This window comes from Ochlerotatus camptorhynchus, unplaced genomic scaffold (genome assembly GCF_037179485.1).
Source record: "Ochlerotatus camptorhynchus isolate MF236.1 unplaced genomic scaffold, CSIRO-AGI_Acam_v1.1 ptg000250l, whole genome shotgun sequence".
Classification (NCBI taxonomy): domain Eukaryota; kingdom Metazoa; phylum Arthropoda; class Insecta; order Diptera; family Culicidae; genus Ochlerotatus; species Ochlerotatus camptorhynchus.
The window spans coordinates 1,383,118-1,410,953 of record NW_027040740.1 but is presented as its reverse complement, the minus strand read 5'-3'; the positions used below and the strand labels follow the sequence as shown (position 1 = coordinate 1,410,953).

The following is a 27,836-nucleotide window of genomic DNA, read 5'->3' as shown; positions in this document are numbered from 1 at the left end:
GGTCATCATATATAAAGACAAGTTCAAGGCAAATACGGTTTCAGATATTTCTTATTAGCCGAGTGGATAGCAGGTTCCTGCTGAAAGTGTGCATTGTATCAGTTTAAAAAATTGTAGGATACTATTAGTAGAACAGGTGAGAAAAGATATTTCTTTTCGAAAAAAAAAATTAGATGTCAGGTGCAGCTTTGTTGAAAGAATTCATCTGTAACGTGTAAAATAAAAAACGTTTTTAAAATCAATCATCGGTCAATGACATGAGTATGGAATTTAATTCAACGGTGATTCAACATGTATTACTATTTTTATATTAATGGTTCGATTCAATCAATGATGGTGCATAAATGTCTACAATCATTTAAATAAAGAGCGATGAACGCGATGAAAAGTGAATTATACAAATTTTCTTCAGTGGCAGACGAATGGAATGCGTATGATTGAGCGCAACGTGACACTTTTGAATCGACGGAGAAAGTAATGTACAGTTAGCGAGATTTGGGTTAAAAAATAGAAGCAGTGAAGCGGTGTGCTGTTAACGTTATAATAACCTACATCAACGTCTTGCTTGCATATGGAAAAGTTTCGATCCGGTGTTCCTTATGTTTGTGAACTAGCACAGATCCCGTTCCCGGCAATTCGCGTGTATCTGTGTCTAGGGTTCCACCTCACTGTGATGGTGAACCTTGGATGAGATGAAAAAAACCGGATTTACAGCATTATTGAGTCAAAAAGAAAGGACGCAAAATTCTAAGAAAAGGTGAAATGAAAGCTGAACTTTTACTTTTACCGAAAGTGACGTAAACTCGATTCACGGACAGTCAGTGATTTCTTGAATTGGTGGCACTGCAAATGACGAAGAAATATTTTAAATCTTAAATAGGTCAATGAAACCGTTGAACGAATAATGGACTTTTCGAACTGTGGTCAATGTACTTCATATAAAGTTATGCAGCGATTATTTCAACAGAAGAGTATCAGTGTTGTTTGCGTGATAGCATGTTAAATAAAAATAGTGAATAAAAGGTTATTTTATCAAAATTTAAGCTTGAATGAACGAAATTACATAATTTACGACAATCTTGTTACAACGCCCAGTGTCCATGCTGTGAATTTAGATTTTCGATTGGTAGCATGGATGTCTTGCTTTCCAAGGTTTTTGAACTAGGACGTCAGGTCAGCAACCTCAAAATGATTTAATCCGTAAAATGCCAGTGGAGATTATGTACGCTTAAGGATTTTATTTCTCTGATATTATTTAATTAATACTCGTGAAACTAAAAACTTTCTATTTTTTATTTAACGTTCGATTTAAACAAAGTAGACTTTTTCGAAACGAGCTACGTAAAATATAATCAAACGATTAGTTTTGCTTGTGAACAGTGCTTATTGTTTTACAAAAAAAAATGTTGAAGCTATTGCTGGAAACTTTGTGACAGCTAGCTGAGACCTTAGTCATAGTGGTCGACTGTTTTTATAGGATCATTTTTATCACTTTATTTGTCTTTTGGACCAATGTTTCCACAACTGGAGTAGAACTTTGTGTTGGGATTTGAGCAGAAATTTTAAATTGGACGCAGTTGAGAAACATAGGGAGGGTTGGGTATTACAGGTATCGATAAGCGCTCGATTAATTTATCGTCCTTCTAGCGTAATGGAACGATGCAAGGTCAACTCAAAATTCTGCATTGCTGCTTCTCTCGAGTCTTCAAAATGTATGAAATACAAAAAGTTCAAAGAAAAAATGATATCTAAAAGTTCTTCTAAGTTAACCACAGAAAAAAATCAATTAAAAAAATATACCCGTGAAAATTTATAGTTGGAAGAAATTCATCGTAGATAGCTCAATTAAAGATTTCTTAAGCAATGTATGGAAGAAAAAAAAACTAAATAATGTTTTACCATTAATGTCAAGTCCATTATTTGAAGCACTTGCACAAGTGCCCGAAATACGAATCAGAACGGTATCAGCATTCTAGGGGCTGTTCATAAACTACGTAGACAGTTTAGGGGGGAGGGTTAACAACTATCCACGGCCCATACAAATTTTAAATTTTTTGTATGGAAAACTGTCCAAGACCCCCCCCCCCCCCCGATAAAGCATTAAAAAAAACTGTCTAAGTAGTTAATGAACAGCCCCTACTAGCAGTAAATATTCAGAAAATAAATTTGTCATAATGAAAGTAAATGACGTATTATTTAACATATTAAATCCTGGCATGCTGAAATCAATCGTCGTTTGAAAGCTGTTATAATTTTTTTGATAGATTGATGTCCATATACAATACTTTAAATCTCAAAAAAGTTTCTACTTTTGTGGCTCATGTATGTTATGAGCTAACATGATGAACTTGATCAATTTGAAATGAATCTTAGGCATCTAGATTTATAAAATGATGGTAATCATCTTGCCTCTTTCAAGACCAGGAGCAACATTGAGGGAGTCAAAACTACCTATGTGTTTTTGGAAGGAACGCTTATATGAAAAAATCGTTTCGTCTTGCTTACATAATGTGGCCCAGACTTTCAAATCTTTAGAGAATTTATTAAAATTAAATGTGTCGTATTCTACAGGCAACTAATGCTCTTCTTCTTGGTCTAAGCTGGTCGTCTACGTCTCTTCTGCAAGCTAGTGCCAATCACCGACGGACATCGATTGCCATCCATTGTCAAAAGTTGTGTTCAAGAGACGTTGCTCGTCGTGACTCACTTTCATCTAATCGTTTTCAAAATACTGAATCACAACAATATTAAGAGTTCATGATCTTGATAAGTATGGGAATCTTATATCTAACATGTTATTCAAGTAGCAAAAAGTCATGATCAGAGCTGTTAATCGATAACCATCGATATCGTCAACGTAAACGTCTGCAATGGGGAAATCTCGATATCTGAGGCCCCGTTTTGATAAACTGTAAATCAAAAAGCTTTTATCTACCAGTATATAACGTTATGAAACCATCATTTACACTTTACTCTATGATTCAATTCATCGCCAGATTGTACACCTAATAGGAGCATTGATTTTAGTTGAGTGTGATTGGTTAATTTACATAACCCCGGGTAATCGTGTCTGAGACAATTGACTTCAATTGCATATAAAATCCTAAACGGTCAAAAATGCGTGACTAACGCCGCTATACCAATTCCCATGTCCTCAGACAATTTCAGCAGCACCAATACTGTACTAGTAGAGGTTGAATTTGTAGTCAAATCATTCCAAGTGTTGACCTGCTTGTTCACACAGTTTAAATGTTAGGATTAGAAAAATCTCCAATACGGCATAATGTAATTATTTATTAACGACAACACACTTTGCAAACATATCAAATTTGACCTTCAGTTCCAAACTACCCCACACATATTTTTGATCCTGTTAAACTAATGTTTATTTTTTTCTAGCTATGCTACCGTGTCTCGAAAAAATATTATGAATCGTGTTACATCCCAATGAGCTGTCCAGTTACTATAATAATGTTGTCAATGTTTGGAGATTTTACATTGTAAATGAAATGAATCACTATATCATACGATGGACAAAATTTAATATAATAAAAAAATCATGGCCTAGTGGCATTATAGCAGGCAGGTTATACCGAAATGTTAATGCATACGATGTGCTTTTTTCCGTTGTTCCTTCGAAACCGGATTTCCAACATGCTTCGTCACTATGTATGTTGTGAATGTTATTTTGGCCTGCTGGTTGAATCATCCTGGCTTGTGTCCGGCAAGAGAAAGTAGGCACTGTTTTGCTGATGAGACTCACCTCAGCATTTATTGGATATTGTATATTATTGCATATATGAAATATGTTTCTGTACAAAATGCTTTCAGGCATCACGTTATTTTTAATTTGATGGGAATTTTACGATGCATGGATTCATTTATTAAACAATTACAATAGAACATGTGCCTAACTACGTTTAATAATCCGGGGATAATCTGAACATTGTTTTATCAAAAATATGGAATCATTTATTAAAGATGTATGGACGAACTAATGGAATTAGCCTCAGTACTTATGAAGATTCTTATAGTTGAGCACGGTTACTTATCTCACTAGTTCATCTCATCTCAAATAACTTTCGGAAGCATTCAAAAAGTCTCTTACTAAATGTGGGACTTCTGTCCTTGTGCTAAATGTTTTCAATGAACATGAAATTATACAAGATCTTAAAATATAGAATCATTGAAATAATTTGAATTTTAGCTATTCATTATTGATTAAAAAAAATTTCCTTGATTTGTTTTCCGTCGATCTTGTATTGCGACCCTTTGTCAGTTAAAATTGGATTCCTTATTGAAGAAAGCAAACTTATTGGACGGTAACTAGAAGCTTTAGCTGGATTTTTATACGGCTTAAAAATTGAAACAACGTTTGCATTTTTCCATTTATCGGGAAAGTATGCCAAATGGAAACATCTGTTAAATAATTTAACAAGAAAGATAAGGTACTCTCTGGGAGTTTTTTGATGAGGATATAGAAAATTCTTAATCAGATAATCTCGAGCAACCTGATTTTCAATAGAAATAGTAAGACCCAAACTGAAATTATGAGAACTTTGGGAATCAAAATTTTACGCTGGAATAGGCTTTTGAGGTTTTTTCAAATTTTTTGTAAGTTTCCAAAAGGGTTTGGAACTCGGAAACATTATTTTCAAAAGTTTTGTTCCTTAGGGCAGAGAATCGCTTTTTAATTTTTTTTTTGCAAATCCCCCAGATAACTTTCATGGCAGGATCGCGTGTTCTTTGATATTGTCTCCTACTGACATTTTTAAGAAGGATGAAGATCGTCGTCTATTATAATTGAATCGAATTTAACCTTGCATTTTGGTACTGAGGCAACTCTTGCTTCAACTATAGAAGTAGTCAGAGATTCAAGAGCATAATTAACATCATTTTTGGTTTGCAAAGGAATGTTTGGATCGAAGCTATATTCCAAAAATGATCGATATTGCTCCCAATCAGCTCTATGGTAATTGAAAGTAGAGCTGTTGGGATTAGAAATTATTTCTTGGGACATTTCAAAAGTTACTGGAAGGTGATCAGAACCGAAGTCTGCATGGGTAGCCAATTGGCTACAAAGTTGACATTAATCAGTTAAGACCAAATCAACCAATACGCATTGGGATGGCAAATAGGCAGCAATGAACGTAAGTTATCCTAATTTTGTTTTAACAGAAACTCCCAAAGTTTCAAAAACTTTGGTTTCAAATGAAGAAAGAATTTTATGTTTGATTCGTCTATGAACAATGATGGCAACGCTCCATCAAGACGATCATTTCTATAAATGAAATAATTTGCGTCCCTTTTAACGTTATGGTCAGGTTTAAGGTTCCTTAAAGGTTTCAGGTATAACGGCAATATGCACCTTATGAACTCTCAAAAAGTTAAATAGCTCGTCTTCATTATCTTTAAGCAATCGAACATTCCAATTTAAAATCCATTACTGAACTTTAAAGTCTTGAGATATTGTTTGCAAATTTTACTCCAGTTTGAATAGCATCAAACATGGAGTTAGATTTAAGCATATCAGTAATCATGTCAATTAATGATTTCTGTAAAAATTCCATTTTAAGAGCAGTAATGCTTCCTAAGTAAAATTTTTCAAAATTTTTGTTAGAATTACGTTGGTTAGTATTTTGATTTCTACCGCCTGCAATAGTAACAAAGTTAGCTCCATTAACTCGCTGAACATTGTTAGCAGCGAGGGGAGTAGGTATAGATGAAGAATTTGAAGCAGGGGTGATATTTGTACTGACCGTTGTTAACAGCATAGGAATTTGTACCTGGTCGGAAACGTGGAGCGTTTCCTACCTGTCGGTTAGAACGAGATTGTAGGATCGCTTCGCGAGTCTTACATTCCCAAAAATTGGATTTTTGGTTTTCACCACAATTTGAACATTTAAATTTCTTAGGATCTTCCTTTACAGGACAGTCGTCCTTTGCGTGAGAGGAATCACCACAATTAATGCATTTAGCTGGCATGTAGCATTTTTTTGTTCCATGACCCCATCCTTGGCACTTACGGCACTGCATGTGATTTTGGAAATTTTCTCCAGTCTTCCTGAAGTGTTCCCACTTCACTCGGACATGGAGCATAAGACTAGCCTTTTCTGAGGCCTTAAGGCTGTTTAGTTCACTAGACTTGAAGTGAACTAAATAAAAATCATTAGAAATCCCACTGCTCGAATCGCCAGGACGGGATTTCATTTTCATTTTGATTACTTGGAGTGGCACAACTCCAAGTAATTTTGCCAGTTCATCTTTTATCTGATCCAGGGATTCACCACTGGGCAGTCCTTTCATGACAACCTTGAACACACGTTCAGTTTTGGTGTCGTAAGTAAAAAATTTGTGCTGCATCTCAGTAAGATACTTGAGAAGACATTTGAATCTGTCCAAGGTTTCAGCCAATACACGGCATTCACCCCGACGGCCAATTTGCAGAGAAAACTTAAATTTAACGAAGTTCAAAAGTTCCGTGCGAAGAGCATGGAAATCGGAAGTGGTTATCACAATAGGTGGAATCTTTTCCATATTGGCATTAAGCAGGGAAAGTTTACTATAATTTTTCCTGGATGACGGATCATTCTCATCATCCGTGAGCAAATCAAATTGATTGCTCAAATAAATTTCATCAGAAAGGGGATCGAGAGATTGCCTTTTTCTTAGGCGCCATGGCGGCAGTAAAACTTTTATCCAAATCGACTTTCAAGCAGATTACTATAAGAATCTGAAGAATCGAAGAGGAATTTTCCAAATCGATATCCAAGAAGGATTACCTTGGGTAGGGTCCAAACAAGGATCAAAGAGGAATAAGAGTCAAAAAAGGTAGGTATATTGAGCACTGAAAAGTGCTGTTTAAATTTGTTGTAGCTTTAGGTAGTAGTAACACTTCCTTCAGAAAAAAGCAAATAGATCCGCACGGCAAGAGAGCACGATGCGGACTGAACTCATTTTTTCCTTATCAAAGATGGTCAAAGCCGAGTCTTGTCACTATCAACAAGGCATAAAAAGTAGCAAGGACTAAGATGTGTTCCTTTAATTTCAAAAAATACTGTAGTCAGGACTAGGAATCGGTGGTAGATCTTACATCCCACGAAAAGGTGATCTACCCACGTATGGGGCAATTTAAATCTTGTTGTATGATTAAACTTGTATAATAGACCCAAAAACAATGGCGGTTCATAAAATCTGAAAAAAATAAATATTAGGCATGGAATTACGATGTTGAAAGTGGTCGATGTTTCAAATTACCCCGAATATGGGGCCACGTCATGTTCGAAGTGGTGGATTATTCAACTTTAATGTACCTTGGGTTTGTCTTCACCAAAAGCTAGTTTGTTTACTTTCATTACTAATTCGGTTGACTTTAAAATATTCTATTTGGGGAAATTTGAATTACTAAACATTATCATGATTTTACACACACATTGAAGTGACATTACGACATGATTTTCAACATGATTGAAGTGCATCCTCGATGTAATATTAAAATTTATATTTGGATTTCCATAGAAAAACTTCTTCAATATTGATTGTGTTGTCTTATTTCTATTTTCACATGAAATATGAAAGATTAAATTTGAATTCATGGTTCCAAAATGAAGATTTTGTTAATTATCGCTAAATTCGATTTTTTACTCAAATTTCATCCAAATGTGTATGCATTAATTCAACACGAATTTACACATTCTAATGTTAATCAGATAAATTTAATAAGGTTTCTGTCACACAAGCCAATGATCGCACTTACCCCCAAGTCCTACTTCCCCAGTGTACCTTAACACCCCTTAACACCCTTGTAACATGTTATAGTTCTGTAGTATGAACAAATAATTTGCCTTGAGTTGTCGATGTTTAGTGCAGCGTTATTTTATTTAAATCTTCTTTGGAGCTTCGAAAGGAGACCTCGGTACTAAACCTCATCCCTTATTTTGATGATTAAAATTATGATTTTAAATGGTTTAAATATTCTATGTAATCATATTTCAGCACCTTGCCCGCTGCGCACCTCTTCTTCTTTTACTATTTTGGTCGCTTTTGAGAACCATTTTCACTTGGTCGTCGTCCGGCATTCTGAAGACGTGCCCACCCCACCGTAGTCACTCAATTTTTCTGTGTGGACGATGGATGGTTCTCCCAGAATCACAGGGTAAAATTTTGAATTTTCATTTTGATTTTGCTACGATATTATGTTGCTACAATGTTATAGCAAGGGGGAGAATCCTAGAGCAGGGGAAAATTATAATACATCTACCATGTTATTATTATTAACATAAAAACGCGTAGCAAAATGGCCATTGATTCATTTGATCCTGATTTTCGGTACCAATATTTGAAGAAAAAACACAGTGACTCCGTCTGTTGCACGACACAATCATTATATTTCCCACTTCTTTAGTCAAAAAATTATAGGGCTTCCCTTAGCTCAGTTGGTTATTGTGCAGCTAAAAAGAAAGACTAGGACTAGGTTCGATTCCTGATCCGGTCGAGGAATTTTTCGGGTTGAAAAATTTCTCGGCATACAGTATGATTGACTTGCCACACAACTATAAAAAATGGAACAGGCATCGAAAGACAGAACGTGGAAGTGCATCTTGAACACTAAGTTGAGAGCACATGCGATAAGCAATAAGCTTGAAATGCGAAAAAAAAAGAAGTTACAAAATTTAATTTACCTTCTATCAGGCTTACTAGTAGAACTTTGCCTGCTAACGGCGCCGGTGGTGTAGAGGTAAGCGTGATTACCTCTCACCCCAGCAGGCCTGGGTTCAATCCCAGTCGGCGCCGCCGGGATGTTCTGAGGCATAACATCTCTGATCACGCCTTCCTTCGGATGGGAAGTAAAGCCGTTGGTCCCCGGTTCATGAGTTGATGGGTCGATAGGTAGGGTCCAGGTGTGGAAGCTGCCTTCCTGGCACGTCGGTAGCATTGGTGCTCAGCACGGAAAACAAGATCGACGGAAAAAACAAAACCAAAGGAAAAAAAAAAAAAAAAAAAAAAACTTTGCCTGCTCTTTCAGCTTCATGACTTTATATATCGTTTAATTGGATAAGTTTCAAAATTTTAAATTTTTCGCTCCACAGTGCAAATTGGGTCCTGTTTATCCTCCAAAAATTTTAACTCATGTAGTAAGAAACTGACTTTTCACAAACCATTTGTAGCTTATATGGAAATTACGTGTCACAAGCTCGCTGTTCATGGGGGCATCTGTCATCTACCTACGATGGATCTCCATGTCACAAGATCGCTGTTCGTCATGATGGATGTCAGCTTCCTACCCGAGCAAAGCTGAAGATCGAATTGAAATCAAAATTTGCTGTTATGATGTAACTTATTTTGAATACTCCAGTTGATCTCATTTTGGTTGACTTAACGGTTAACACAGCAAAAATGAGAGCAAAATTTTACACTGTTGAAGCAAACGGAAAACTAATCCTGCTTTCAATGAAATCAATTTGATTACTGATTTTGCATTCATAATGTTTAACTGAATACGGGCCTAGAGTAAATGGTTACCATTCATGTTTCTCAAGCTGAAAGACTTAGGCTCCAATCTCACCGCGGGCAAGTCACGAATGACCTAAAATGTGTTAAACAAATCAGATAAACGATAATCATTAGTTCAACGACAGATGAATTTCAATTAAATTTTAAACAAGACGAAACAGCAGAACTTCAAGTTAAGTTGCTTTCATTTAAAACGTCTTGACTGCATAATGAAAGCACAATATGATATCAGACTTATGTCGCAACATTTGAAATCAAAATGAGTTTTCATTATGATAGGAACTGCACACTTTAAAATCGATTTGCTTTCATTTTGCTAACCGACTTTGCTCGGGTACCCATAGCTCTCGTTTCTTTCTGGTGGCTGCGAACCAGAGAACAAACTTTTCCTTCCACACAATATAATGTGTGACCAGAACAATAATACGTTATGCCGAGCGATGGCGAGCAAATTTCTAGCAGGACAAGATCCTCAAACGAACAGAAAAGTGAACCTGTCGCCCCCAGCATATTTAATACAGAAAATAAGAAACAACGGCAGACGTCTGGCAGCAAATATAACCTACTATATATAGGAAAATAAATATTGGGATGAACGTCTGAGTCTTCGGTGGGAACAAAACGCATTCTTGAGCGCAACAGTTATGGGTCTCCCGTATTTCTTACTGTTTTTCCCATTATTGCAACTCATTACGTTTCATTTAAAGCGGTCGTTCCTCTTGGTGTCCGTTATTTAGCAGAATTCAAATATGTGAGAAATGGGTATTGTTTCAAAGCAATTATCCCATTCACATTTCTGAAGAGTTCTAGTTTGCTGACATGTTAAGCATCTCACGCAATCTAACGGAAACTGGAACACTTGATCTCTGAACAGATTGAAATCTAGTCCAGTTTGAAAACGAGCTGAACTAGAATTACAATCAGGTTAAAAAGTTCTTTTTTTGCAATTTAAATCGTTTGTATCGTGTTGTGTTCCGTGCACCTACTTCTTGGTTCATACCGAATAAGTGTACCAAATATAACAAGACGATACGAAGGAAACGTGCACTTTTATTAGAATTTTATTAAAAACTCACTTATTTGTCCTGTTTGGTGGGAAATGCGCTTTAACCACTTGTCGAACATGTTTAGTTAAATAGAATTGAATTCGATCGCGTTATCCGTTCTGAGCCATAAGAAATACTAGTTTTATGATATGGACACTTAAACGATGGCCAGACTGAGCAGTTATAACATTCTATCTTGATGACATTTTTCTTGACAATAATTATTATAACATGTTATAACTCCGCAGTTTTAACGTGATATTATGATACATTCAGATAACGTTGCATAGTAGGTCAGATTTGTAATCTAGCTGGAAAACATTAATAGCTGCTCGGGGTGAAGTGTATCAATTTCATGTCTTCGGCAAAGTTGCTTAGCTATACAAGGCCTAACGAGTGTATCAAAAGTAACTTTAAACATTAAAAAAATAAAAAAGGTATAAACCTGAGTACTGCGGACACAATTGATTATATTTTTCCTTTATATATACATATTGGTTGATATTTTTTTAATGATATAGATAACAAACATATTCATAGAACAAACATTGTTCAGCACAAAAAGCTCTACCGTACCGTAAAACGGGGTCAAATTGATCTGCGGAGTGTATTTTATCACTTAGATTGCTCATTGTTTTTGATTAGATACAATAGTTTTTATGTCGCATAATGTTAAAAAAGGATGCATTCTTACCTTCCTAATGAAACACAATAAAAATATCAATGAATAAATACTCCCCGCTGCACAGAGCAGTAACTAGGGCAAAATCGTGGCCAACATTATTTACTGCTGTTTTGAGTGATATTAGGCACGGAAACAATGTAAAAAGAAGTTTTGAGTCAAACTGAAAAAAAAAACTTGTTGGATAAAAATATACCAAATTTTGCTCTAACATATGGATTTCAATAGGCTTGCAAACACCAACCCGGACGTGTCCGGATGAGTTCTCACCACTAATGTTTTCACACAATATGATCAAACCACGCAGAACTTGACAACTAATTTAACAATGAAAAAGTAAAAAAAAACTTAATATCTAATTTTATCAAATTAGCGGCGCCGGTGGTGTAGTGCTAAGCGTGATAGCCTTTCAACCCAAAAAACCTGAGTTCAATCCCAGTTGGCATAAAATCTCTGATAACGCCTTCCTTCGGAAGGGAAGTAAAGCCGTTGGTCCCTGGTCTATGAGTTGGTGGGTCGATAGGTAGGGTCCAGGTGTGGGAGCGTCGATCTTGTTTTCGGTACAGAGTACCAATGGTACCATCGCCAGGAAGGCAGATCCCACACCTGGAATCTGCTTATTGAACCATCTGAACTCATGAACCGGGGACCAAAGGCTTCACTTCCCGTGATCAGAGATTTTATGCCTCAGAAAATCCCGATGGCGGTTACTCGGATTGAACCCAGTCCCTTTGGAGTTAGAGGCAGCTATGCTTACCATTACACCACCGGCGCCACTAAATAAAATATTTTCAATTTCTATAAAAGTTTTTGTTTCTTTCATGAACCCAATGGAATAATATTCTGACATCTTTTATGAAAGTGAATAAAAAAAGGTACAATTTGACTACTTAACATTTTTCTTACGTCAAACAAATCGCCGAGATATAGCTGATTTCTTGCGTCCAGTTTCTGAATGGACCATCTTAGGTATATAAGTTATCTTGCCCCTTAATTTTAGTTGATTTAGAAAAACTACAGCAGTAAATTTACATAAGGAAAACATATTACCTTAGGGAACATTCATAAATAACGTTGCATTTGAGGGGTGAGGGGGGGGGGGGGTTTCAGGCGTTATGACCGGCCATGTATTAGGTATAGCAAAATAGTTGTTTATTTCTTAAAGATTTTTGTTGTAGAGTGAGAGTTAATGTTGGCACCATCTATGCAGTTGAGTTTAGAACTATCTGTTTATGCCATTAGATAGTCCGCATTATAATAAAACAACTTTGCTGAAGAAACAAAGTCTCGGAAATGCTTCGTTGTGGAGTTATTAATAATGTGCAACTAAGTTGCATACCTAGCCTAGCAATGGTACGAGGTCAAAGGGGTCCAGTTTGTTAACTAAAGAGTTCATTCAAAGGGCAACACAACTTTGATGTGTTTGGAAATATTATGAAATATTTCTAAATATCAACGAAAATATTTAAGTATTATAAACTCAAAACAAAGATCTCTTTGTGCCAATGTATTTACTTCTAAGTTTAAGACAAAGCAATGAAAATATCAAAACATATTTTGATATATTCAGTTCAGACCGATTGAGAAATTTTGAGAAATTATGAAGGGGTCAAGGGATCAAGGCCAATCGACCAAAGTGCCAAATTTCTAAAACGGTGGGCGAAAAAGGTCCGGGAATAAGTCTAGGGATGTCTTTGAAATAGCGATGAATATTTGAAATCGTGATGAAATAGTAATTTATCCAACATTTGTGTCGAAACAGTTCTTTGATTTGTTAGTTTAAATCCGAAATACACGCAGCTTACAATCTTAAATCTTTGAACTGAAAATACACTTTAGGTATGTAAACTTGAATATTGTTGGTGAAATAGTATTTTTCAATTTATATTCACATAATTGTTTTGATTATGGACATATTTGGGCAGCCGTTTTTGCTGCAACATTATTACCAATGAACATCATTGCAAAATATTAAAAGTGGACACAAAGATTATACATAGATCTGAACTGTGTTCCCATATAAGAGAAATAGGTCTCTTACCACCACTACACAGAGAACACATTTTTCACATTAAGATATCAATATCGATAGTCACTTTCAAATGGTCAAATATTATTTTTAGAGGAAACCTATTGTTATTTCAAATTTGATGTGTCGGTCGACTGGTTCAGTATTAAGGTTAGGTTATACCATAGAGGTAACTCTAAGACCAGAAGGTCCCGAAGAAACGAGCTCAACTTTTTGGCTCAGCTCTGGTACTATCTTCGGTCTCAAGCTAATCGATTCACCCCTCGAAACATAGGAAAATCCACTAATCCCTCATTATATCTGTCAAACTTTCATAGCGAATCAAAACAAACATTGTGTAGTAGTAGAATTTCGACTAGAATGGGATACGTTAATCGTTTGCTTGGGACCAATAGGCTAGTCAAGTAGTGAGCCAATTTAAAATCGTTAGTTTCGTATTGATTGTTGGTTATACGGCCTTCTCAGTCTTCAAGTGAAACGGATCAATCTACTACATTTGTCATTTAGCGGCACCGGTGGTGTAGTGGTAACCATGATTACCTCTCACCCCAGCAGGCCTGGGTTCAATCCCAGTCGGCACCTGAGGCATAACATTTCTGATCACGCCTTCTTTCGCAAGTTACTTCCCTTCGGTTGCCCATCAACTCATGAGCCGTTGGTCCCCGTTGGTCATGTTAATTAGTCGATAGGTAGGGTTCAGGTGTGGGAGCTGCCTCCCTGGCGTCGGTAGCATTGGTGCTCAGCACAATAAACAAGATCGACTGAAAACCAATAAAGGAAAAAAAAAATCACATTTGTCATGAAAAGATAATGGATTGTTTCATTTCACTGCAAGACTGAGAAAGCCGTTTTACCTATCCTATTGTTATTTCATCAATAATATGACCGTCAACTCAACAATCATACTTACGTAATAGATTCATCTTTTCATATTTATACTTAACTGAACTATGATGTTAATGCATTTTAAGAACCGTCATATGCTGTTTATTTATCGCAATTGATTTCAAGTCATCAACGTATCAACGGCGCCGGTGGTGTAGTGGTAAGCGTGATTACCTCTCACCCCAGCAGGCCTGGGTTCAATCCCAGTCGGCGCCGCCGGGATGTTCTGAGGCATAACATCTCTGATCACGCCTTCCTTCGGATGGGAAGTAAAGCCGTTGGTCCCCGGTTCATGAGTTTGATGGGTCGATAGGTAGGGTCCAGGTGTGGGAGCTGCCTTCCTGGCACGTCGGTAGCATTGGCACTCAGCACGGAAAACAAGATCGACGGAAAAAACAAACCAAAGGAGAAAGTCATCAACGTATTAAATTCACATACATTGAACTGATTAGGCAATCCTATGCACTGTAAAGTTCCTATCGGTAATGAAAACAAATACTAGCCGTAACGATAAGGCAAAGGGGAAATCTTTACTACGACGCTACGGAATTTGATGAAATCTTTCCGAATAAAAATAAAAATAATAATATGAACATTTTAAATACGCAACTGCTTCAGTATTTGAAATGTGTTCATGCGGCATTTGTTGTACATGAAGGTACACTGCACAATTCTACAGGATTTATAATAGAGTTATCCATTAGAGATGGTTAAGTGCGGGTATTTTTAGCCAAAACCCGACCCGCATCCACAACCGATGAAAAAAAAAATCGGGTTCGGATTGGGTACGGATATCAACAAGAATTCAATACTCGGGTACATGTATTCGTATATACCACACTCAGCTAGTGTCCAATAAAAATGATAAAATAATGATTTTGAACATAGAAATAAACTTGTTGACAAATTTCTACTGCAAATAACACATACTATGTGCCAACTTATAAACTAAACCTATGCTAAAATGGTCGGAATCGAGTTTGGTGTACCCGATACTCGACCCGTTCCCGTGACTGTTGGATCAGGTACGGTTGTTCAAAAAGCAAAATTTTCGGGTATTTAAAAAAAATATGATTTCGGGTCCACATTTGGATACCCGACCATCTCTACTATAAATTTCAAATGGTCGCCTTTGTCAATAAGATATCGATAAATAGGTTTCCCATTACTCACAGTTGTAGAGTTTTTCTAGTTCTATCCTATAATGTTAGCTCAGTTAGTTACTGATCTAAGCTAAATTGTGTCAAACATTTTCTTCATGAGCTCAATTGATTTTTACTATTAAACAAAAATCACTATCTTAACAGTTCGCAAGTCTAGTAATTTTTTGCTTGTCCAGACATGGGATTTGCGCTCGTATTCTTTAGCAAGAAAGGCGAGGACTTTAACTCTTTTAAATCCTTATTAACAATGGTCGTTTACAACTTTTATCAGCGCATATCAAACTTCTTGATTGACATACTTAAAGTTTATTCTTTCCTTCGATATTTTCAGAATGTCGTCCCAAAAGGCAGCTGGTTGGACTTTAGTGTCAATTCTCATTTGTAATTTTGTCTTGATACATGCCTATCCACAACACCACCCATCACATACCCAAATACAGTCCCATCAACAGCAGCCGTCCTATTACACAAATCCTCAGCTAAACAGAAAATTTGCAGAAAAACCTAATGCCATCAAGAAAGTAGCCCTAGATGATATTGATGATATTCAAACCAATCAAATTCAGGATGGAGGATTCTCATGGTCCAATATGTTGGGAATGCTAATGCAAATGGTGTTCAACAATAATAACAACAATGCTCCTACCAAATCCGATGATATTGATAATGGTGGCAGCTTCACCCAGTCGCCTTGGGCGAATGTGATTTCAGTTGGACTCAAAATTATCACTGCATTACTTGGCGGAGGGGCTAACGACGGTATTGACAAGGTGGACAACGGAGGATCGCCGATGCAGGTAATTATCAGTATAGATGAGAAAGCAATATAAATCCGATATGTATTTACAGCTGTACACAGGTGGTTGGCTTATGCAAGTTGCGTAGTATTTAGTAGTAATGGAAATTTATGAATATTTTATAATGTTTAACATGTAAAACCCAGTTTTTAGAACATTAACGTAGTTTAACTAAGTATGAATAAATAATCCTAGTAGGAATTGTTAGATAGTAGAAATTGGTTATCAGCACGAACTTTTGGATTATCTTTCTTCGCAGAATGTACTCGCAGCTGTGTTCACAGCTATGTTCGGTGCTAAGGACCCAGATCAAATGAACACTATGGCAAAACAAGCAGGAGAGGTACGTATTAGACACACAGTACTATAAGACAAAGGCACTTGTTGAACATAAAATTACACATCAATCGAGCATCAAATGCAATGGGTAAAATTTTCATTTTCTATCTTAACTAGCCATAAAATAGTAATAAGGCCGATGCAAATATTATTTTAATTTTATGTCCGACAACACTCAAATATTGTTGTAGGAGGAAGAGTGGTGGTAAAAATAAATAACAAGGGACGAAAAAAATATATATCTTTTGGAATATCTTGACAATTCATCTGAAAATTAATAGATTAAAGCTAGTATTCTAGCTATAATGTGTCTATGTCCCTAACTAATAGAAAGAATTATTGGTAGTATTTCCCGGATAATTTTTTTCAATTCTGCACCATGGATATTTTGTAATCTTGTTGCCCCTTGTTGGGGGGGGGGGAAGGTTTTGACAAAAAATAAAAATAAAATTTGCATCAGCCTAATAAGCATTAAATAATATTCAGTTTCATTTCAGCCAATATCAGTGCTGAAATATAACTATCGACGTATGATATTTTATATATCAGAATAAACGGGTTGTACAAAAACGAAATACTTCTAAGGAAAATAAATACAGTTAACCTTTGTTGAATGCCGCCAATGAACAAACACAAAATTCGAAACACCAAAATACGATTACCTTTCATTTAGATAGGGTAAACGCTCCTATAGCTGCGGTACGTTAGAAGCGTTAGGTTCCTATAGTTGTGTATGGAGTCTCCAACAACCCTATCATTGTTTCCAAAACTCACCTTTCGTGTACCCCACTGACCGAAAAGCAGATCAGGAGCAAATCAGAGTGAGCTTGATTACACGGTGGATGTTTCATCATTGGCTAAGAATCAGGAAATTTCTCGGTTTGAGAATTTTATTCAAATATACGGTTGCTTTTCAAATTAATGTTGGCACTCAAAACATTTTTCCTATGCGAAAAATATACATTGAATGGACCATTGTGCGATCTCTTAGCTCTAGTCAGTAAAAGTGCGTCCACGATGCAAATATATTCCGAAAGCAACGGGTACGGAAATTTTAGATTTGAAAATTACCTTGCCTTTTTTTGGCATTGATATTCAATATGCATGCCACAGTTAACCAATGCAAACATATTAGAGGCATATTCAGCTCTAAACGAACAACTGTGTAATAGCTTGAAAAATAATAAGTTGGGGACAGGCGTATACAATTTCTGTTCTAACGTATTACGTAGTCCTTAGTTGTTAGCAATACACGTAGTTCTAAATCACACCACCTAAGTCATTTGCCACATTCAACAAGGGTTGACTGCAACATATTGTACATATCGGTGATGGATACATTTTCCTTATCAGTTGCTGACAAACATGTTGCATAAATACTCTCCATATTTTTGCCCAAAAGTGGTAATATCTGATTTTGTGTTTTAGCCCCAATTGTAAATATTATTCAAAAAATTAACAACGTATCGTAACAGGGTTTGATTGTATCTAGACTTAGTTCAAGCTTAATATGCTATTTATGTAAACTTACATTCTGATATTTATCCATACATTTATAGGCACTTGATGAAGGTTGTTGATTAATTATTTGTTATAATAAGAATATAAAGAAAGTGGAATATCCATTTCAGCGAAGATATGTATAAAGCTTCTCGTCAATTCTCGTAAAAACTATTTTAGCCAACTTCGTAAGCACAATAGTTGATATCGTATCAAAACAAACCTTGAACAATCTACACAGGAATTGGTAATCAATTTGCAAGGCTTCATTTTAAATTTAAACGTCCAGAAAACAGCAATCCCATGAAGATAAATAAATGAATATAGCTATTTATGCAAAAAGTTGCCAACAGAAGATTTATTCACAACGAGTCGTGGTTTAGCCAGTAGGATAATCACGACGAGTGCTGTAAAAAAAATCGAATTTGCAAAGAGTTACATACAACTTTTTTTGCACTTAAAAGAGTATCAAAAAGGAGAAGTTTTCGACACTGGGCACTGAAAAGTAGTAGTTTTTTATACTGTTATTTTATTTAGGAAAAGTAGGCCATTACATTATTGTTGGAAAGTGACTGCTGAAGAGTTTTACTTTTCGACACTCTTTTGAGTTCAAAAAATGTTGTATGCAACTCGTAGCAAAATCGGATTTTTTTCAGATTCGGGAAGCAGCATTGGATAAACTACGACTCGCGGTGAAAAAACTTCTTGGTGCATAAATAGCTATTTTGAAACTCAGTGCTGAAAAGTGTCAGTCGAATGCTGAAAAAAAACAAATTTTGCAACGAGTTGCATACCACATTTTTAGCACTCAAAAGTAGAAGTTTTCGACAATGAGTTCTAATGAAAAAAAAAACCTGAATTTTAATGGTGATTACCCATGCATGCAAACATTCATGCATATAAACTTTCTTTTCACGTAAACTAGCAGCTTGCAAAAAATGTTGGTTACAAAGATGGATGCTTGCATAGAATATTTGGAATATTTCATTAAATGTCTCATAAATGTACACTATCTATAATGTAAACTTGTATGATATATGACGCTCCTTCTATGTGCATCATAGTGGCAGAAATTTTACTTTTTCGAACGGTTTACTTTTCGACACTGTTTTTTTTATCTAGGAATAGTAGGCCATTATGTTATTTAAAAGAGTGTCGAAAAGTAGCACTTTTCTGTACTGAGTGTTAAAAACATCTCCTTTTTATAACTTGTTGCATAAATAAATAACAACTTCTTCTTCTTAAGATCCACTTTCTGCATTCAATTTTTCACAATGAAAGTGGTTGTGTTATTTAAACTAACTCTGAAGTCGGTATATTAATGAAAACGACAAAAAAAGGACGGCACTGGCGTAGTGGTTAACATCCTTACCTCTCGCGCCAAAGTCACGAGTACAAATCTTAGCCACGAACTATAATAATAATAAATAGAAAAAATAATAATAGGGGAAATGGCTTTAATGTTGGCCTATGGATCTAAGATTGGGCCCATCGCTAAAAATCTGCTATTTATCAATTGTATCTAGATGAACCCGTCATTGGGACGGTACTAATGGATATTTTTGGTTGATATTGAAAATTTAGTCGATTGCTGAATTTATGTATGGGCCCAAATTAGGGACACTTAGGCCGACATTACATACATTTCCCCTAATAAGGGAAACTGGAACCGGGAAAATCAACAGTTGTCAACAGTGTCATTCTTGACAACAAAACCATGACCATGCATCAGAACTTATACTTCAAACTAGGGAACAAGTAATAGAATATTAGGAATCACATTGATGAAGACTAACTAACTCATGTTTTCCTTGTTTCAAGATCATCCTCGGTGGACAAAGCCGAGTCTTGTCACTATCAACAAAGTATAAAAATTAACAAGGACTAAGATGTGTTCCTTTGATTACTGAAAAATCCTGTTCCTCTGGTTTGAAGTAGACAGGACTAAGCTTTCAAAGGTAGCTTCGGTGGCAAATTGTACACACGAACATATTGAACATTGCCCCCGCAAGTGATACTTCCACTGCCTTCCCATCAGCATAGCTCAGGGTTATGCATTAAGGCATAATGCATACTTGCTACAGATACATATTTGAAGAAGATCGCTTTTTCCTCAGCAACAATATGCAGCAAAAATGTGATATGTGGCGATCATGTCAACAGGATTCGCGTCCAATGATTTCACAAAAGTTTCAATCTCTCCCTGAGCGATTGAGATAGATAAATAACAAAGTATTATTTTTTAATTCACACACATCGAAATTTTTGCATACACGCTATTTTAATACTACCCAAAATGGGTAAACTATGCTGGGAGTGACATGTTGACACATCCCGACCAACCGTTCGTGAAACTTCTTTAAAGTTCTTTATACAGAAATAAAGATTCATGTCGGCAATTATTTACTTTAAATTTTTTATGATTTCGATGTACACATTTAAAAATCTTTATTGATCGATACTTACATTTAAGATTATTTCTTCATCGGTCATATGATAGTAATCTATAAAGGTGCCATACTAAATTTCTTTTAATTTCGATATGTCACATGGACTTTAGTATTCTTTACAAATATTCATCAATAAATATTTAAATACTGATATCATCGTAACTTTGAACTTTGACAAAAACCAACAAAGATTGCCATCGATGCACATTTATAATCTCCTTGTTATCGACATATTTATCGACATATTCGGCATTTTATCGGAAGAAGCAATCTGCCGGTAAATAAACGAGAAGACCGATGGCCGCGACGCAGCAAATGTTTACCATTGTAGTTCTTCACGTTTAATATTTAATAACCCATGATAGCATGCGTGGTGGGATTCTCGGCATTTGGAACCCAATGAGGAAAATTGATACCTTTTTGACCTCTATTACACCTACATGGCTGACTGGTTGATGGTTATGACAAATAAATATTGAGTTCATGTTTTCATTTACAGAAATTTCAATACGCCACATACTAGCGTGTGTTTGCCTGTCGTTGATAAGCTCATCAACAGCAGCCGTGAACCCGAGGATTAGCAACCAACAACGAAATCATTACACCCCAGATGGCATGGGATCGAAACTAGAAATTATGCAGATAAAAAAAATCACAAATAAAATCAGCAGTTGTGTATCGATATTTTGATTTTACAACAGAAATCGATATTTTGATCTGGCAACACAATCGATATTTTAACATTGGTAACGATTGGTAGCAATATTTTGAGAAAGGTCTTCATAAACGATTCACGATTAGACTTTTAGTATCTTTACAATTATTCATGAAATGGTGACGATCGCTATCGATTTTTCTTTGAAGAGGCATAATTAAAGAAAATTAACGAAATGGTTGGTCGGGATGAATCCTATCGACGTTGTTCATTTGTCAACTTGTTACTCCCAACATAGTTTAGCAATTTTGTAGAGCTTCAGTTTTGGTCTATCTGGGTGGATTCTACCCAAATTTAGGTTGTTCTGAAATAGCGTGTACAACGAATGGCTACGGGAAAGAGCACAACGAAAATAGTTTTCATGTAGCTTCCATTGGAAACGCAAATGATTTTCATCCATAAACAAAATTAATGGATTTCTTTTGAATTTCACATAACATTTATGCGATCACGTTAATTTTATATGATTTTTCACATGACTTTCATCGGCCTCATAATATTCATGTGATTTTGTGGTGGAATTTTTAGCTATGAAATGTGAAATTCACATGGTTTTCATCCATAATATATGTGATAATTTTTTTGAGTGCACTGATCGGCTGCAAGCAAAAAATAAATCGCACAAAAAATACCGTGACCGAGTTACCAACTGTCGTTAGTGCGATCGCCACCGAGAGAAACAAATGCTGAGATTCACCTTTTGACATAAACTAAATTTTTTTGTAGTACTTTAAATAACAAAATTATCATTGAAAATCTCTGACGGTTTTGACGTCTGCAGAAATTTTATTAAACGTAATCTCAATGCCAACTTAGTCGAAGAAACCAAGTCTCTATAAAGCTTCGTTCAAAATATACATAAACAGAACTGATCAAACACGAATTCCACTGACCTAAAAATTTTCATTCACAAAGAAGGCATTTTATGGCTGAGCCAGGGGCTGAGCAGCTTTGCAGAAGACTATGACGTAACCCCGAGGAGTTATAATAATAATTATATTTTTTGTATTTATAGTTACTTTAAAAGATTTTAGATCATTCGTGACTTGTTCTAGGATGCGGTTTTAACGCGTGACCTTTAACGTGAGAGGCATGGATGCTAACCACTACGATGGGTTCGTCCCACCGAGGAGTCATTAATTTTGTCCAGCTAGTTTCCATATCTGGCACACTGTGCAGTGCCGCTTCGAATGGACCACAATTATTTGTTAAGATATAAATACGTAATTGATGGTTGCTTATTGGGCCCAAATCATATTCCCTATTGTGTTATTGGTAAATTTATGAACAATCCCGTGTACTCGCTACATCGAACTAATAAAGACAGCTGAGCAATAAATAAGGCTACTCTATATTGAAGGCCCTTGTAAATTTTCCATAACATGTTTTGGTCAGTTTTGCTAAAATCTTACCATTTTCATTGATTTTGAACCAACAATTTTTTTTTGATAGACACGTTTTTGAAAAATCGCATCTGTTTTCCATTATTTTTCAGTTCATCAACATCGTTGTCAATCTTCTTGATGCCCTGAAGACATCATTCTCTCATCGTTCTATGTCAGCGAGAAACTTAGGAAAAAAGGATTCGTTCAGCGATGCAGCTGTAGCTGGTATCACCGTGATTAAAACTTATGCTAGGTCTTATCACAACTCGGAAGACAAATGCTTATTGAAGTACATTTGTGAGGCAAACAATGACTGTATGAATTCTATTGGTGGATCAAGCATCTTTTGCCAGGTTGGAAAGTAAGTATTTTTTTTTATTGTCATGATATCGTCTTCGTCATCAACCACCATAGTAATACTTGGTAATACTAACCGGTCAGCACTCGTGTTTATTTCAGTTACCATGGGACGTAATTTGTGATTAGCCCGAGGATTAGCCCCGGTCCCCTTTCAAATTGTATCATTATTTATGTACGGCCTTAAATTTGAAATGACGTTTCACATTGATCTAGTTCATGGCCGATTTTCATTCGAATAATCGATTAATCGATTAACGAACCGAAAAGTAAAATATTTGTAATCGGTTATATCAACAATCAATACGAAACTAACGATTTTAAATTGGCTCACCACTTGACTAGCCTATTGGTCCCAAGCAAACGATTAACGTACCCTATTCTAGTCGAAATTCTAGTACTACGCAATGTTTGTTTTGATTCGCTATGAAAGTTTGACAGATAAAATGAGGGGTTATTGGTTTTCCCTATGTTTCGAGGGGTGAATCGATTAGCTTGGGACGGAAGAGAGTACCAGAGCTGAGCCAAAAAGTTGAGCACGTTATTTTGGGACCTTCTAGTCTTAGAGTTACCCCTATGGTTATATCATGCCGATATGAGCATTAACATCAACGATCGTTTCAAACATGTGCTGCACTCTCATTGGTGGAAAAATGGCAGCACAGCGAACAAAAAATTATCGATTAGTTTATAGTTGAAGATGCTAATTTCGAATAACTGACTGAAGTGGTAATTTTTATACGATAGATGAGGAGGAGATGAAAATATAGAATTGATAGTTCCATTTAGATTACGGCAGTGTGAAAATTGCATATAGAGAGTAGATAGCGAGCTAGGACAACTTTTAAGGAAGGTACAAATCGGTTTTATCATCTCTCTTTACCAAACTCCCCCTTTGGAGAGGGATGGTGAGGGGTGTCCCCCCCCCCCCTGGCCAGTGGTGGCCTCTCCTCATCATCTATCGTATAAAAAAAGTGCGCAAAATTTTATCTCTACCGAGGGGGCATCAAACCACAAAATTACCATGCATACGGGGGATACTCATTGGATGAAAGGGACCGTGAAAGAGGACACTAAAATAGAAAGTTTTTCTTCCGACAGTTTCACCTTAGTATTCATCTTTGGTAATACCAACCGGTGGAAACTAACGATTTTAAATTGGCTCACTACTTGACTAGCCTATTGGTCCCAAGCAAATCGATTAACGTACCCCATTCCAGTCAAATTCTAGTACTACACATTGTTTGTTTTGATTCGCTATGAAAGTTTGAGAGATAAAATGAGGGGTTCGTGGGGTGCATCGATTAGCTTGGGACCGAAGAGAGTACCAGCATAGAGGTAACTCTAAGACCAGAAGGTCCCGAAGAAACGAGCTCAACTTTTTGGCTCAGCTCTGGTACTATCTTCGGTCCCAAGCTAATCGATGCACCCCTCGAAACATAGGAAAATACACGAACCCCTCATTTTATCTGTCAAACTTTCATAGCGAATCAAAACAAACGTGGTGTAGTACTGGAATTTATACTGGAATGGCTAGTCAATAGGCTATAGGCTAGTCAAGTCTATAGGCTAGCTAGTCAATATAATGGCAATAGGCTAGTCAAGTAGTGAGCCAAATTAAAATCGTTAATTTCGTGTTGATTGTTGGTACCAGAGCTGAGCCAAAAAGTTGAGCACGTTTCATCGGGACCTTTTAGTCTTAGAGTTACCTCTATGATATTAGGGAATAATTTTAGCACTCAAATGTGAAACGTCGAACGAAATTGATTTTGACAACACATTTTTCGTTTTAGGTAGGGTAAATGAAGACTTTGGCAATACCTTATTGTATTATCGTCAGGGGGAAAACAACGTCCTTGAGAGCTCAATTTTGGCATGTGGATACATTGTGTTTCAGAGCATCTATTGGCCAAATTTGAATGCTCTAGGACTTTGTTTACCCCCTGATGATAATAAGTTAAGGTATTGCCGAATCCAACATTTCCCCTATGACAAAAAAAAAGAATTTCTGAAAAATATATTAAAATAGTATGTTTTCAATAATTTTTCAATATGACACACTTTGAGATTATTTATTCGTATTGTAAAGCCATTTATGCACTCAATTCCCAAGTAACATTGCTAGTTTTATGGAGATTTTAAAACATGTTAAAAGTCTAAATCATGGGCTACAGAGCCTTATAAAACTGAAATTGTTACATCGAAAGAGGACTACATTTTGGCAACATAGATGGAGTTGTGTGTGTGTGTGTGTGTGTGTGTGTGTGTGTGTGTGTGTGTGTGTGTGTGTTTATACAGGGGGGAATCTGCTCACAGACACCTGAGAAGGAACTCAGGGTGTGGTGATGGGAGAATTTCACTCCCGACCCACTAAACCTTACCCTGTGCGCTTGGCCCTTGACCTCCCCGGAACCGCCCGAAGGCATTACCGCATTACAAAAAAAAGACAGGTTTAGTCCGGGAGTTAGAAGGTGATAGCCAGACATGGTAAATCATTTGCATTCATATCATGCATTCATTTACATTCATTTGCCTCTAACTTTTTTCTTCGACAGCATTCCGCAAAATGATGTATAGAACTTTTGTAGGTTTTGTTATTAACTACAACTTTTCTAAACAAGTCAAATCCTTATCTCTTATGCATGACGAACCAGAGCGAACATAAGCCACTACTGTTTTTCAATGAATGTATTTTACATTCACTGAAAAACAGTAACAAGTTCTGCCCGCTCTAATTCGTGATGCATAAGAGATATAGATTTGAGTTATGACCAAAAGTTGTAGCTAATAACAAAACCTACAAAAGCTCTATATATCATTTTGCGGACTGCTGTTGATGAAAAAAGTTAGAGGCAAATGAATGTAAATGAATGTATGAAATGAATGCAAATGATTTTCCATGCCTGGTGATAGCTCTATTGCAGATCCAGCAACCCATTTCAGAATGTCTGGAGAGTCAAGCCCATTCCGAGGTTACTTTCACTTACAGTAAGCCACGCATGTATGCATCACCGTTATCAAATGAATATTGGTATTACATACACGCTTCCAGGTTCGAAAATATATTTTGTCAAACCTGGCATGTATTTAAGTTTAATTTGATTTAATTTTTTTTTTAATAATTGGAAAGCTCTCACCATATTCTGCTCTTCCGTCGTCGTTGATTACTTCTTTTGGAATCCCTTGGACTTTTTCTCTAACGCTTCGTATTTCATTCCGTGCTTCACCGGCAATTTCCTTCCGTAGATCGTCCTTGGTTGGTTCTAATAAGATTCCGCCTTTTTTGGTCGGTTTAATTGAATTGGGTTCTTTAAGGGTATTGAGGTAAATGCATATTCGTAATCTGCATTAAAAATGGAACCCAAACCCAAAATTTCATCAATTTTGGTACACTGGAACTATTTTAAATAAGTACGATTATATTTGCAAAAAATCACCTTATTAGCGCCCCTCGGTGTCACTTTGTATGGGAGCGAGCTATCAGTTTGTTAGTTTAGTGTCAAACAGTGAAGTTATTTTTTTTTGCTTTAGATCTTGATTTAAACATCAAGATGAGAGTGTGTGGGTTCGAAAAAAATATCGCTGTACTCAGAAAACGAAGCTCTTTAAGATGATGTATAAAAACCGATACATTTTTCAAAATTAAAGAACCCAATTGAATTGAATTGCCATGGTTATTTGGGACGTTCAAAGTCGCTGTTCAACCGAGCGCTCCGTGTGCGAAAAGAGAATGAAAGAAATACGAAAGGGATCAGTTTAAAGAAGTGACAGTTTCATCAGATTCCCCAACTAACCATAGTCAAGCAAAGTAAGAATATACAAGCTATATTGCGACTATATGGTTACTTGGGTACTCATATGGCCGTCAGAATGGTTCATCGGTTGCGAAGTGAAATATTTCTGAAAGTGATGCGTTATATTTCTCAATGTTTTGATTTTATCCTAACGTAACCTCCATGTAATATCACAGACAAGCAGACACAACACATTGAACATTTATCATTGTAAACCCTTTCGCCATCTGTCGTATACACTATGACGGGCAATACACTCAACAGATGGTTGTAGTGTGTAAACGTCAAACGCTAAGGAATTGATTATGTGCACCACAAGTGTCAGTACTACCAACTAAGAAACATTTAAATTGACATTCAAAAACGATTTCGATGAAGGTTTTAAGAGTGTTATGTCTGCTTGTCTGTGATCATACCTTCACTATCGCAACTTCGGGTAATCTGCGAAAGTATTTGCATTTTTCTCAGGCACTTTTTATCGAGCTTTTGATCTAACTGCAATTACTCTCTCATACTCGAAATGTGCCACGACCAAATTGGCACAACGACGCCCTATACGCTCTCTGACCGAAGCGCAGGGAACATAGATGGAGCTATTGTATTGCCAAAATCTAGATCACACTGTACTTTGCAAGATTTATCATTGTTGTATTATTATTCTCTTTCAGTTACGCCACAAGCTACATCCTTGAAAGGCAATCATCCAAGTCATTTGAAACCCTTTATGAAGCAGGGCGAAACGGGCGATTAGGTTTGGACTGCCGACAGCTTTATCTGGAATGCAACGAAGTTTAGGCCTTCATCTTATCAGTACTGTTAAACGAAATCTCAATAACTGGCATATCTACAAATTCTACACATCATGTGCCTTAAGCATCAATCTGGAACTATCAAAAGTTAAATTCAGCGTATTTTACCAACGGTTAGACATGTAAATGCTGATTGCTTGTCAAACTACGTTACCGTCCTGGATTAAAACTGGCGTTTTCGAAAGGTTATAACAACAAATCCTGTGTCCGTAATGACTACTCACGTGGCATAAGTTAAGGTGCATCAAATATAAAAAAAGACAACCCAACACGTCGGAAGCATGTGATTCCGTCAAATTATTGTTTTGTGTTTCAGAAAGCATTTATAACATTTTCTGTCTATGAATTATTATGCACCAAAGCAATTATTTC

General features: G+C 36.3%; 1 protein-coding gene across 2 annotated transcripts; it reads left to right on the top strand.

Annotated features, from left to right (window-relative positions):
• The first annotated feature begins 30 nt into the window (after nucleotides 1-30).
• Nucleotides 31-27,836, top strand: LOC135704893 (uncharacterized). Of its 2 annotated transcripts, XM_065226433.1 has the most exons (5): nucleotides 31-136; nucleotides 15,650-16,115; nucleotides 16,375-16,458; nucleotides 22,615-22,865; nucleotides 27,324-27,836. In XM_065226433.1, exons 2-5 carry the CDS (start codon nucleotides 15,651-15,653, stop codon nucleotides 27,448-27,450), a joined length of 927 nt encoding a protein of 308 aa, XP_065082505.1. In that variant the 5' UTR covers nucleotides 31-136; nucleotide 15,650; the 3' UTR covers nucleotides 27,451-27,836. The 2 variants fall into 2 exon arrangements, with proteins under 2 accessions (XP_065082505.1, XP_065082506.1); XM_065226434.1 differs by lacking the exon at nucleotides 16,375-16,458.